Raw genomic sequence first — 14,182 nt, 5'->3', positions numbered from 1 at the left:
GTTTTTTTTAACTCGGGGCAATTGGGCAATCTTTCCATTTGGGCAATTTTTTTTCAATAGCTAAATAGCTCATCTTTAACCATAGGGTGTTGACACTGTGGGCAGGAACTGCAGATCCTCTCACTGAGGTGCTGTTTTAACCATAGGGTGGTGTCAGTTGACAGTGGGCAGAAACTGCAGATCCCCGCTGAGGTGCTGTTTTAACCATAAGGGGTGGTGTTAGTTGACAGTGGGTAGGAACTCCAGATCCTCACTGAGGTGCTGTTTTAACCATAAGGGGTGGTGTTAGTTGACAGTGGGCAGAAACTGCAGATCCCGCTGAGGTGCTGTTTTAACCATAGGGTGGGGTTAGTTGACAGTGGGTAGGAACTCCAGATCCTCACTGAGGTGCTGTTTTAACCATAAGGGGTGGTGTTAGTTGACAGTGGGTAGGAACTCCAGATCCTCACTGAGGTGCTGTTTTAACCATAGGGGGTGGTGTTAGTTGACAGTGGGTAGGAACTCCAGATCCCCGCTGAGGTGCTGTTTTAACCAGGGCAGCAGGCTGAACACACTGACGTGGAAGTCCCGTGCGTCTGGCGAGGGTCCGTCACCTCCGCACACGTCCGTGGTTCCCCAGGTCACTACGCCAACCTGCAGGGCGACAGCTCGTTAAGTCATAAGACCTGGTACTTAAGTCATAACACCTGGTACTTAAGACCCATTTAGACCTGAGGACGATTCTACAAAATGTCTTCTAAATCATGACAGTTTTCTGAAAAACCCTTTGTTTTTATGTCAGTGGTTCTCAAACATTTTCATGCCGAGAACCCCCAAAATTATCTGTATTTGGCCGCCGACCCCCCCCCCCCCCCCCATCTGAAAATATGTTGTTCCAGGGAGCAAAGATTTGAGTTAAAAACGTTCGCTCTGAAGGAATAGATATATTCAAAGATTTGCGCTACATTTTCACGATTTCTCAAAAATAGCAGACCTACAAGCTCGTAGCGCGGCACTCGGTGCCTTGCTATGAGCTTGTAGATCTGCTATTTTTCAATAGCTAAAGTATAACATAATGCTTAAAATGCAACAGGTGTTCCCGCCCAGTATGGGACACAAAATAGGGCCCCCAGACTCCACAAAATCAACGGTTGGTTTGCACCGAAAGTGCTTTGGTTTGGTTTGTGGTGTGATGGAGGGTTATTTACTGACCTGGAAGTAGCGCTTTCTTTTCTGAAGGAACAGCGAACCACCAGAATCACCTATAGGATTAAAAACATAGAAGAGAGAGTTACAGAGAATGGATTCTAATAACATTCAGAAAGACTTATCCGAAAGAATATAGTATGGAACATTTGAAATACATTTCACTTAACCCATTCAGGACGGCGCCATGAACCAATTTCGTCCATGTATCGTATCGTCAACCATGTATCGTGATACGTATCATATCGCCGTTAAAATATATCGTTACACCCCGCCCTAGTTATTATTGTTACGATGGAGTTGCAGCCCAACTCCAGATACGCGGTTATGGACTGATGTAGTTATGTTTATAGGGTCTTTACCTTTACACTGATGGAGTTATGATGGAGTTAGATGGAGTTAGACAGTTATAATGGAGTTAGATGAAGTTATAATGGAGTTAGATTGAGTTATAATGGAGTTAGATGGAGTTATAATGGAGTTAGATGAAGTTATAATGGAGTTAGATGGAGTTAGATGATAGGATCATACATACCTTTACAGCTGATGTCATCGAGGTGTCCTGGTGTTCCTCCAGAGCAGAGGAACCTCTGAGGAACATATTCTTCTAGAGTGACGTCAGTAGGACGTTTCAGAGTCTGAGTGGCCTTCTGCACACAGCCTGGCCTCTGGAACACACACACACACATGTGTCAGTAGGTCGCTTCATGGTCTGAGTGTACATTTACTTAATTACTTCTGCACACATCCTGGCTTCTGGAACAAAATACTTTTACTTCATTACTTCTGCACACAGTCTGCTCTCTGGAACACAGTACTTTTACTTCATTACTAGACTTGAGTACTTCTGCACACATCCTGCCCTATGGAAGTACTGGACTGGAGTATGTGTATTTGTGGATCGTACTTGTGTTAATAATCTGGTAATCTGGAAGTTATGATTTCCAGATTACTGAACCTTTCAAATACAAATATTGCACTTATGCCTTTTTTCTAGGAATTGAAATATTATATTATATTACAGATCTACAAGCTCACAATGTGTCACATTGTGACACCTTGTGAGCTTGTAGGTCTGCTATTTTCACAACACTTTCTGAAAGGTTCTTGGATTTTTTTCTATTTATTAAATCATTATTATTTATATGAAGAAGAAGAGAAAAGCAGTTATTGATTAACACAATGGATTGAATGGACTCACCTGACTCCCGATGTGGATGTGAGTTTTTTTATGCTTTGACTGCGATTTATGGATAAAGAAGGCAGCAGTCTGATTGTGCGACAATAACTCCTCTTCTACACGCGTGCACACACACACACACACACACACAGGCAGTGTAAGTGTAAGTGTTTTTTAATCCAAAGCTTTTTCATTAAAATATCTAGGCTAATAGCTCTATATTGTAACAGTAATCATTGGTATAGAGTGTGTGTTCAGTAACAGTGTTAAATAGCTCTATATTGTGACAGTAATCATTGCTATAGAGTGTTCAGTAACAGTGTTAAATAGCTCTATATTGTGACAGTAATCATTGCTATAGAGTGCAGTGTGTTCAGTAACAGTGTTAAATAGCTCTATATTGTAACAGTAATCATTGCTAGAGTGTTTGTGCATTAACAGTGTTAAATAGCTCTATATTGTAACAGTAATCATTGCTAGAGTGTTTGTTCAGTAACAGGAGTCTCTCCAGCCCTTTAATAAACAGAACCTACATTTTCATTTCTCCAGTGATGTTTACTATCACAATACAGAGCTGTCTAACACTGATCTTAGAGTATCGTAAATACTTACTGTGTTGGTCACATGTTAGGTTCAGTTTTTTCAGAGCTCGGTTGGCTGGAACGGTGCACGGCAAACAGATTGGTCTGATGCGCACACACACACACACACACACACACACACACACACAGTATTTTATTACTTGTGTGTTGTTTGAATACATTTAGAGTGCATGTTGTTTAGGCCAGTGGCTCTCGAACCCCAGAGTTACATTCTTAGGTCACGTACTGTAACACGCTGTCAGCCTGTAGTCAGATGTCACACATGTAACTCTGTAAGTCACTCTGGATAGGAGTGTACTTATACTAGTATGTATACGTACTTATGTACTTATACTAGGATACTAGTATCCTTATTGGAGGCTCTGGTCAGGGAGCCCGGACTCAAGGATGACGCTTAATGGCATGTTATGGATTTTATATAAAGTTGACATGATTGAATGAATGAATGCATGAATGAATGAATAAATTAATGAATGAATGGTGATACATTCTGTTGGTCACCATTGTCTGTGCAGCTGCATGTAAACTGCACAGTACACACAGCTTGGGGTTCCTGTGGCATTAGGGGTGTGCCCAAACAGAAGCCTGAACTAAACGTAGAAAGCTGGGTCCTGACGACTAGCGAGTGCCTGAAATATAGGCCTGCACTAAAACAGTAGGTCTGCTGAGTCGTGGTCTCACCGTGCCTTCCTGGACGGAGTGATGCTGCCGCCGACGAGCTGCACCAGAGCTACGTCGTAGTCGTAGAACTCGGAGACGTTCCTGCCGTGCAGAGCTCTGGTGTCGTACAGCGGGTGGATGATCACCTTCCCTCTGACTCTGCCATCACCTAGATATAGACACACGTTAGTGTTGTACAGAGGGTGGATGATCACCTTCCCTCTGACTCTGCCATCACCTAGATATAGACACACGTTAGTGTTGGACAGCGGGTGGATGATCACCTTCCCTCTGACTCTGCCATCACCTAGATATAGACACACGTTAGTGTTGTACAGAGGGTGGATGATCACCTTCCCCTTCACTCTACCATCACCTAGATATAGACAAGTTAGTGTAGTACAGCGGGTGTGTGGCAGTTCACCCTGCCACTGAGACTGAAGTTAACCAACAGAGTTTGAATTAGCAGAACATTAATTTTGTTTGACATTATTTATTGGGTATTTGTTGATTGATAATTGATTGTTGACTTCATTGAAGGGAGCAACTACTGTGGGGTGTGGGGGACATGCCAACAGTGGGAGGGTTTGTTTAGAGAACTCTTTAATCATAATGTGGATAATTTATAGTATTATGTGACACTAAGATATGTTATGAATTGTGATGTCTCTGGACATTGGGAATGCACTGGTATACTGGTATGATTGTGGAATCAATCCAGGGTTGGTTTGGTCCATGGGAGGGGCCTAGCCTTTATATACAAATAAAGTTTTATTATTATTATTATAAGGAGCACCTGCCACTGCCCGGGCAATCAATGTAGGATTGCACAGGGTGCAGAGCAGTAGCCTGGTTAATAAACCAGACTAATATCGCACGGACCGCGGGATATTAGTCTGGGGAGGCTCAGCTTGGATTTCATTTCCAGGGGGGGCGGGTTGAAACATTTTCTCTTTGACGCAATTGGTCAGAGCTACTGTCAGTCAAAGGTCTCAAGCATTGAAAGTCACTGTACCAAAGCCCGCCCATATTGCATACCGTGTCCCGATTGGCCGCCCCATTTCTCTGGTGTAGGAAATGGGCGTACAATTGAGCCTCTCCAGACCGTAATCCGCCGGCAGGCAATTTATTTTTGCCAACGGCTGATTCGGTCTGGTTTATTAACCAGGCTAGCAGAGCAGACCTTGATAGAGCCAACCTGGCCAGTGGGCTGTATTTGTATATAGTACTTCTTTTTTGTATGCCGTTTGTTGGAACGACTCTTTCATGTGAACTCTGCAAGGTGAATAAAAACGTATTGATTGTTCATCAAAAGACTTGTGTTTTCAGTACTTTTCACTATTTTTTAGCTGGTTCAGTGCCATTTTTGGGCCCACACTACCTTCACACTAGGAAAAAGTGTGACATGACAGGGTGGATGATCACCTTCCCTCGGACTCTGCCATCACCAAATTTCTATTTTAGTTTTAGTCATTCGTCTCTTGAAACGTTTTCATTTCATTCACTTGGAATGTTTTTGTGTTTATAGTCTATAGTTTTAGTTGATTAAATATCATTAGATTTTTGTCGACTAAAATATATTTTGACATGCTTGATGCCGTCGTAATGGCTGATTTTACACCTCCTGAAAATATAGCTACAAGTAGATCTGCTTGCAGATCTACTTGTAGAGCTTGTAGATCTGCTATTGCATGCTATTCGGCATGCAACCAAGTGTAAAATAACTTATACTGGATCTCTTGTCCACTAGTCCCTTCCTAACATTTTAGTCTAGTTTTTATTTGTTGACAAAATCGACAGGCCTATATGTAGTCTTATTTTTAGTCATTATAGCTTAGTTTTCATTTAGTTTTTGTCAGTGGAAAAAGGTAGTTTTAGTCGACGATAACAACACTGCTAGAGACGAGTAAACAGTGTACAGGGCTCTAATGACCGCCTTCCCTCTGATTCTACCATTGCCTAGAGAGAGAGACACTGTGTAGGGGTGGAAGATCACCAGCCCCATGACATGTTGATCCTTCCCCATCCATCCTTCCTCTTCGATGTCTCTCTTTTCACTGATACCTGACCATTATAACTCCAGACTGGCCTGCCCCAAAGTTATTAGTGCAGCCACGCCCGGCAGCCGGCGAAAACTAGAGTTCTCAACAGGCCCGAAAATTAAGATCTTACCCCCCATGCCAATTAAAGCACCAGCGCCCTCAGGCGTCTTACTGAAATAACAATAAAACATAATAATAAATTGTAAATTGTTGCACTGACCGTGTTGTACGTCCACTGCGTCGGGCAACAGGTCGCTGGCGTCTTTGGCGAAGCAGTGAGCGGACGTCAGCACCCAGTTTTTACTCACGATGGAGCCCGCGCACATGGTGTGAGCCTGAGAGAGAGAGAGAGAGACGGAGAGGGAGAGAGAGAGCGCCAAAAACACACGTTTTACCGTTGGAGTTATTATCCCAGTGAGTTTAGCGGCCAGACACCTATAGAAACAGTGGTTCTCAAACATTCTTTTAGTTTTTAGGGTGTGGCCTCCTACCGTTGTCACGGTAACATGCCAGGGGTGGGTGTGCGCCGCCTTGCTGAACGAGTGTTCCTCAGAAACGTCCTCCTGGGCCACGCCACACATCGTCACACTCTCGTCACCTGTCACGATAAAAGCCCATTCATACTCCAGTTTTGGGTGATAAGCAGCTCACCTTTTAGGTGATGTGATGACCTTATCCCCTGAAAGGTGATAACGTCATGCTCGCAGTGACCCCACCTTCCTCTGGTTCAGTTGTGCAACATGCAAAACCAAGAGGACCGCCCACCCAACTTCTAGACCAATCAGATAGCCCAGTGTGAACGTGTGCATGCACTATAAAACATGCAGACGTGTATAGCCTATTTAGAAACAGTTTACAATGCTAAGTAAATGACAGCATAAACCTACTTACTGATCATGTTATTGAAATTTTCTCCCAGTCAATCTGAACATGCTTACTAATAACACTTTTATTACTGTTACTGTTAAAGTTACTGTTGCTGCTGTTGTTATTATTATTATTTTAAAACTACGTACTGATCATGCTGTTGAAGACCTCTCCCAGCTGGCGGTACAATGCCATCAGAAACAGGTGCTCTTCGCCGTTCTTCTTCGAGGCGATGTCGTTCAGTGTAGCTCTGTTCACGCTGTCCCCGACGCCAAACACGTACACGTCTGAGAAGTGGGAGTGTAACGATACATTTTAACATAGGGCTGTAACGATACATTTTGACAGCAATACGACAACGCATACATGGTTGACGATACAATACATCGACTGGTGTATACCCAGTAGAGCCATATTCATATTAATATTAATACCCAGTAGAGTCTCGTCCGAGTGGTCCAGCGTTGTGTTTCTGTAGCCCAGGAGGTGTCTGATCCGTGCCAGAGCAACCTGGGGCTGCAGGCCTGTGTTGGAGTAACCTGGAGAAGAAGAAGAGATCACAAACTGTGCTGCCATGTGTGCTTATTATAAGCGACTTTCGGCTTCTGTGAAGTCGCTTATACATCTGTTTTTGAGCGGTGCTAAGTTGCTAACCACTCCTATAGACACTTCTATGACGATGATGTTCTGCTTACCATCCGTTTCTATGATGATGACGTTCTGCTTACCATCCGTTGCTATGACGATGACGTTGTGTGTGTCGTGGAAGTGGTTCTTGCCGTCTTGCATCAGAAGGGCCAGCGTCCCGTAGACGTGTTGCAACGCGCCGTACAGATTGGTGCCCGTCTTACGACCGTGACCTGAAATTCAGTTTGATTCCATTTTTATTTAATTGTCTCGAGACAGAGAGAAGGAGAGAGAGAAAGACACAGAGAGGGAGTATACAGTATATGTACTGTACAAGTTGTAGCAAGAACAACTGGAACTGCACTCTGTCGAGTGCTTACTTGCGCTTTGCACACTAGTGCGCAAGCAGAGCGCGCAAGTATACTGTCGATCCCAACTACGAACTTTCAAATTCAGCCTCTCTGTAAAACATTGTAATTAACCAGTTATACACTGGCATTGGTACTGACATATCTTCATATAAACAATACAATTTACATATATATTATTATGTAAGAATATAATGTCATTTGTAAATTGATGAGTAGTATACTGTGGTTACGTGGTAGGTTTCAGATTACATACATGTATACATAGAGGCATTACCTTTAATCCACCCGAGACAGAAACATAAAGGTACATATATTCATATAAACAGTACAACTTAGATATATACATGTATGTATAATAAGTTGTATACCGGTATGTATATGTAATTTGTAAGTTGATGAGTAGTAGCCTATACTATTACTTGGGTTGTTTTATGCATATATGCCTTGGCTGCATGATTCTGAGAGTGACGTATGAAGATATGTACCAATGCCAGGGTATAACTGGCTTTCGATGGATGAATGAATGAATATCCATTCATTCATGAATGAACGAATGAATGAATGAATACAGACGACATGCTTGTCTTACTTTTGTAGTCGAACTCCATCAGCTCCTGTATGACGTCGTCAGCCTGGCTGGACCATGGATCCTGGATGCGGACGATTGCTTTGACCTCGGAGGCGAATGACACCACATGGAACCTCATCTGGACCTCATAGCTGTCCAACTGGAACACACACACACCAACATGACAGCCATGTAAACAAACACACAGTCTCATTTACAACTAAACGTTGCTCTCAAGAATGTTTTTGAAAACATTTGACGCGAGTAATAGGCGATGCAGTGACCGAGAATTGAATCTATTTGATCTACACTTCCCTTGTTTTCCGAGGGAACTGTGCTGCAGCTGCAGGGCAGACGGCCAGGAGGTCATTATCGAGAAATAAAATCCCGTAAGAGACCCGGAGACCGGAAGTATGTCTCCGCGAGTCTGCGACCTACTCAACTTACCTTCCTGATGAGCTCGGCGGTGGCGTCTCGGCTCTCGTTGAAGACCTCCTCGCCGATGCTGCCCGACGTGTCCAATAGGACGAAGATGTTCATGCGACTGTCGTCGGACACGCGGATGGTCCTCTCGAATGACTCTAGGAGGACGAGCACGATGAAAGATTAAAAAGTCAGCGTGTTCCCCCTCATTCCAGAGGGGGGCACGGCACTCGCTGCCGTGCTATGAGCTTGTAGATCTGCTATTTTTCAATAGCTAAAGGTCATGTTAATGTACACACATTCTTTCCCCCCCTGGGTGACTGTGGGTTAATGCACAAACATTCTTTCCCCCCCTGGGTGACTGTGTGTCTGGTTGAACCCACCTTCCTTCTTGAACTGTGGAGACAGAACGTCCATCACTCCAGACAGAGAGCCTCCCATCGCCTCTGCGACAGCGTGAGGGGAGTCGAACACGTAGCGCGCTGCAGACAAAACAAACATGCGTCGGTTAGACATAGGCCTATACTAACAGTCTGACAGGCGTTAGGTCGACAACACCGCGCTGCCTGTTTAAACTAACCCATGGCAGGTTAAAACTCCCCCGTGGCTCCTGGATGGTACAGTACATACCCTGGCACCGTGGGGTGGTATCGCAGGGTGGCATGGAGGGATGGTACCTACCCTGGCATCGCAGGGTGGCACCGCAGGGTGGTACCACAGGGAGGGGTACCTACCTGGCACTGCAGGGTGGCACGTTGGGGTTGTACCTACCCTGGCACCGGGGGCTGGCACCGCTCCACTCCCGGCTCTCCAGACAGCGCCTCTCAACAGAGCCCAGCAGGTCCAGGCCGGCCTCACAGCGGTACCGCACCCTCTCTCCTGTCCGGAACCGCGAGGCCCCGCCCCCCGGGGACCACCTGTGTGCCCCCGGAGGGACCCCGGGGTCCGCACAGTCATCAGCTGCATGGAGAGAGGGGAGGGGGGGGGGGTTAATTTAACTCTGACGGGTCCATTTGGTTCCATGTTCTACAGGCAGGTGTTCGGGTCAATTTGACCAGCGTTTAATGGCAATGGGCTTTTCTTTTATTTATTTTTTATTTTTTTACTGGACCATTCTTTTTTGTGAAAAGTCATGATGAAATATTAAGAAGATTACCTCAAGTTGCCATGTATTGCTGTATTTCAATATATTTTGATGAGAAACATCTTTTGTGGAATATATTACATTGGGTAAAATATACAGTCCGTGTTTAGTGATGATGTAACAACACACATGTTTAGTGTTCTAGGGTTAATAAAGGAATGCTTGCTCCAGCCAGTCACCCTGGTTGTCGCAGCGTGGCGTGGTTCCGCTCCACAGCCCAGACAGGGTGCAGTTCCTCTGGGCTGACCCAGACAGGGTGAAGCTCTCCAGGCAGGAGAAGCTCTGGATCTGGCCTGGACGGAACCACTGCTCCCTGGGAGACATGTCCCCGTTGTCCAGCTGCAACTGGCCTGGACACAGCACGTCTGAGAGAGAGACAGAGAGAGAGAGAGAGAGAGAGACATGGACAGAGACATTAACCTAGGTGCCCCTAGGGGACACTGGGATAACATGTGAGGGTACCTACCCTAGGGGACACGGGGATAGCATGTGAGGGTACCTACCCTAGGGGACACGGGGGGGAAACATGTGAGGGTACCTACCCTAGAGGACACGGAGAGAACATGTGAGGGTACCTACCCTATAGGGGAGACGGGGAGAACATGTGAGGGTACCTACCCTAGGGGAGACGGGGAGAACATGTGAGGGTACCTACCCTAGGGGAGACGAGGACAACATGTGAGGGTACCTACCCGAGGGGACACGGGGAGAACTCCCAAATTCCCTGAATTACTTTAGAAACCACTTTCAATTTCAAAACATTAAAAGGCTAAATGAGCAGATCTACAAGGTCACGTTGCACAAAGCGTTACCCTGCGATGTGTCGTGTGCCCGTGTAGAGATCGGATGTTTATAAATCCCGCCTCCTACCGTCGTCTGAAACATTACCTTTACACGTGGCCCGGGATACCGGTCTGCCATTGGCTGATCTCATGGTGGACCACGCCCCCTCGGCACCGCACAGCCTATGGCTGACAGGGTAAGGGTAGAGCCCTGGTGGACAGCGATAGGTCAGCACGCTGCCCGGATCGCCTGCCTTTGGACCACAAACATGATCAAACATCTGGTCAGTACATGTCAAACATCTGGTCAGTACGTGTCAAACATCTGGTCAGTACATGTCAAACATCTGGTCAGTACATGTCAAACATCTGGTCAGTACATGTCAAACATCTGGTCAGTACGTGTCAAACATCTGGTCAGTACATGTCAAACATCTGGTCAGTACGTGTCAAACATCTGGTCAGTACATGTCAAACATCTGGTCAGTACATGTCAAACATCTGGTCAGTACGTGTCAAACATCTGGTCAGTACATGTCAAACATCTGGTCAGTACATGTCAAACATCTGGTTAGTACATGTCAAACATCTGGTCAGTACGTGTCAAACATCTGGTTAGTACATGTCAAACATCTGGTTAGTACGTGTCAAACATCTGGTCAGTACATGTCAAACATCTGGTCAGTACATGTCAAACATCTGGTCAGTACATGTCAAACATCTGGTCAGTACGTGTCAAACATCTGGTCAGTACATGTCAAACATCTGGTCAGTACGTGTCAAACATCTGGTCAGTACGTGTCAAACATCTGGTCAGTACATGTCAAACATCTGGTCAGTACGTGTCAAACATCTGGTCAGTACGTGTCAAACATCTGGTCAGTACATGTCAAACATCTGGTTAGTACATGTCAAACATCTGGTCAGTACATGTCAAACATCTGGTTAGTACGTGTCAAACATCTGGTCAGTACGTGTCAAACATCTGGTCAGTACATGTCAAACATCTGGTCAGTACGTGTCAAACATCTGGTCAGTACATGTCAAACATCTGGTCAGTACGTGTCAAACATCTGGTCAGTACGTGTCAAACATCTGGTCAGTACATGTCAAACATCTGGTCAGTACGTGTCAAACATCTGGTCAGTACGTGTCAAACATCTGGTCAGTACATGTCAAACATCTGGTTAGTACATGTCAAACATCTGGTCAGTACATGTCAAACATCTGGTTAGTACGTGTCAAACATCTGGTCAGTACGTGTCAAACATCTGGTCAGTACATGTCAAACATCTGGTTAGTACGTGTCAAACATCTGGTCAGTACATGTCAAACATCTGGTCAGTACGTGTCAAACATCTGCTCAGTACATGTCAAACATCTGGTTAGTACGTGTCAAACATCTGGTTAGTACGTGTCAAACATCTGGTCAGTACATGTCAAACATCTGGTCAGTACATGTCAAACATCTGGTCAGTACATGTCAAACATCTGGTTAGTACGTGTCAAACATCTGGTCAGTACATGTCAAACATCTGGTCAGTACATGTCAAACATCTGGTCAGAACATGTCAAACATCTGGTCAGTACGTGTCAAACATCTGGTCAGTACGTGTCAAACATCTGCTCAGCTCCGCCTCCTCGTTAGTGAGTACCTGTGAGTAGGCTCCTCCTCCTCGTTAGTGAGTACCTGTGAGTAGGCTCCTCCTCCTCGTTAGTGAGTACCTGTGAGTAGGCTCCTCCTCCTCGTTAGTGAGTACCTGTGAGTAGGCTCCTCCTCCTCGTTAGTGAGTACCTGTGAGTAGGCTCCTCCTCATTAGTGAGTAAATGTCAGGCCTCATTCACACGTACCAAACACCAATCAAGCAAATGTTTGGTCGTTTTTTGGGCCACCACAATGCTTTTCCAATGGGAGTCACATGGTTTGATCAAACATTTGTGTTTGATTGCTGATGGTGTTCTGCCCCTCCCCCCTCATCAAACAAAAATGTTTGGTCAAACCATGTGACTCCCATTGGAAAAGCATTGTGGTGGCCCCAAAAAAACGACCAAACATTTGCTTGATTGGTGTTTGGTACGTGTGAACTAGGCCTCAGTAGGCTCCTCCTCGTTAGTGAGTACCTGTGAGTAGGCTCCGCCTCCTCGTTAGTGAGTACCTGTGAGTAGGCTCCTCCTCCTCGTTAGTGAGTACCTGTGAGTAGGCTCCTCCTTCTCGTTAGTGAGTACCTGTGAGTTGGCTCCTCCTCCTCCTTGTTAGTGAGTACCTGTGAGTAGCTGACGGCTCCTCCTCTGATGTTCTCTGTGGTGGGACAGCTGATGTGATCTTCATCATCATACTCATAGTCTTCCTCATGCTGGTCAGCTGACAGGAGAGAACGTGATGCATCAATACTACTACTTGTATTTGCCTGCATCTCTTTCCCTGTCTGTCTTTTTCTATTCCCCCCCCCCCCCCCCCCCCCCATAAAATGATGACCAAAATAAAACATTGAAAAGGGAAGTGAATTAAAGAGACAGACAGACAGACAGACAGACAGACAGACAGACAGACTCACCATGCAGAACAGAGCTGAACAACAGCAGGACACACAGCATCGGCACACTTTTAAAGGACATTCTGTAAAAAAAAACAGTAAAAAAACAGTTCAAATCAGGACACATCAAAAAAAAGAAAAATTGAATTAGGGATGTTAATAGTTCATTGTTAATCCATTAATCGCCATTAAGAAATTAGTCTGTTAAACTTAACAGTTAATAACTAATTACTGGTACGTTATGCGGTTCATTGGGTGGTTTTCTGTGAATGTATGGTCAAATATTTATTTGACCATTGACGCTACAGGGGTAGCGTCAATGGTCAAATAAATATTTGATTAAGGAATATAAATAATGTATTTTGTCTTATATCTGTGTATCAGAATAATGTAGATTTGTATGTTACATGATGTCAAATAGTGGCAAACAGAAGTGTGATTTAAAAAGCAGTGAACTTGCCTGGTTAGTTATACGAGAACAACGTTGTGTGTCAACCGTATAGTCCTTGATGATACTGTCTACTCTATGTTGACCAACAGGCTGTTTGATTTGACCAATGATTACCCATTAACACGCACGCACGCACCACAGCAACAGCACGGGACACCAGGGGTTGAGCAATGTAGGACAGCACCCGCTTTCACTTTTTTTTCTGACTTTCTGAGAAGTTGGTTTCTTAATATAAACTGTGGCTGCATTTGTGTTTCGTTTTGGTGGACAAAGTATATTCTCAACTCCAGTTTTGTTTCAGAGTCAAACATTTTTAACTCAAATCTTTGGTTCTGGGTTCGGGGGCCCCTAGAACAACATATTTTGAGATTGGGGTCCTTGACATGAAATAGCTTGAGAACCACTGATATAGAAACATATAGAGTTTTCAGAAAACTGTCATGATTTAGTTCGACATTTATAGAATCTGGTCGAAATGTGTTAAAACTCATCTGTATTAAACTCAGACTGTATTTTGTTCCAACCGTGTCTACAGGATGTTGATTCCAGCTCGCCACGACCAGTGAGATGAGTCTGCCTGACAACACCATGACCAATAACATGACAGACCGTATATATAGCGTCATGAGAGGCGGAGCCAACGTGTAAGACAGCATCATGATGAATGACGGGTCTAACGTGACTCCCAGCGACAGCAGAAGGTTTTTCGGAATCAACTGGGCCAAGTACGGGCCCACGCAGCCCAC

At 44.9% G+C, this 14,182-nt stretch overlaps 1 protein-coding gene across 1 annotated transcript; it reads right to left on the bottom strand.

Moving 5' to 3' along the window:
* Nucleotides 1–22: 22 nt before the first annotated feature.
* LOC310865006 (complement C2) lies at nt 23–13,065 on the bottom strand. The gene is made up of 20 exons (XM_083773934.1): nt 13,007–13,065; nt 12,716–12,813; nt 10,558–10,705; nt 9,849–10,034; nt 9,297–9,485; nt 8,909–9,007; nt 8,550–8,683; nt 8,124–8,262; nt 7,265–7,396; nt 6,971–7,075; nt 6,686–6,823; nt 6,161–6,267; nt 5,890–6,004; nt 3,981–4,003; nt 3,649–3,773; nt 2,978–3,051; nt 2,387–2,481; nt 1,721–1,853; nt 1,192–1,241; nt 23–633 (listed from the first exon to the last, which is right to left on the bottom strand). Exons 1-20 carry the CDS (start codon nt 13,044–13,046, stop codon nt 481–483), a joined length of 2,283 nt encoding a protein of 760 aa, XP_083630060.1. The 5' UTR covers nt 13,047–13,065; the 3' UTR covers nt 23–480.
* Nucleotides 13,066–14,182: the final 1,117 nt, after the last annotated feature.

The sequence above is a fragment of the Protomyctophum parallelum genome (genome assembly GCF_964188405.1).
Source record: "Protomyctophum parallelum genome assembly, chromosome: 9".
In the NCBI taxonomy this organism is placed as follows: Eukaryota; Metazoa; Chordata; class Actinopteri; order Myctophiformes; family Myctophidae; genus Protomyctophum; species Protomyctophum parallelum.
The sequence above is the reverse complement of the archived record's forward strand: the minus strand, read 5'-3'. Positions and strand labels throughout refer to the sequence as shown.

Bases quoted from the DNA above. Each gene is read 5' to 3' on its own strand.
- LOC310865006 (XM_083773934.1), bottom strand. From the start codon at position 13,046: ATGCTGTGTGTCCTGCTGTTGTTCAGCTCTGTTCTGCATG. The intron at 12,814-13,006 runs GTGAGTCTGTCT...CTCTCCTGTCAG, and splicing joins GTTCAGCTCTGTTCTGCATG to CTGACCAGCATGAGGAAGAC. The intron at 1,854-2,386 runs GTGAGTCCATTC...TGTGTGTTCCAG, and splicing joins ACATCCACATCGGGAGTCAG to AGGCCAGGCTGTGTGCAGAA.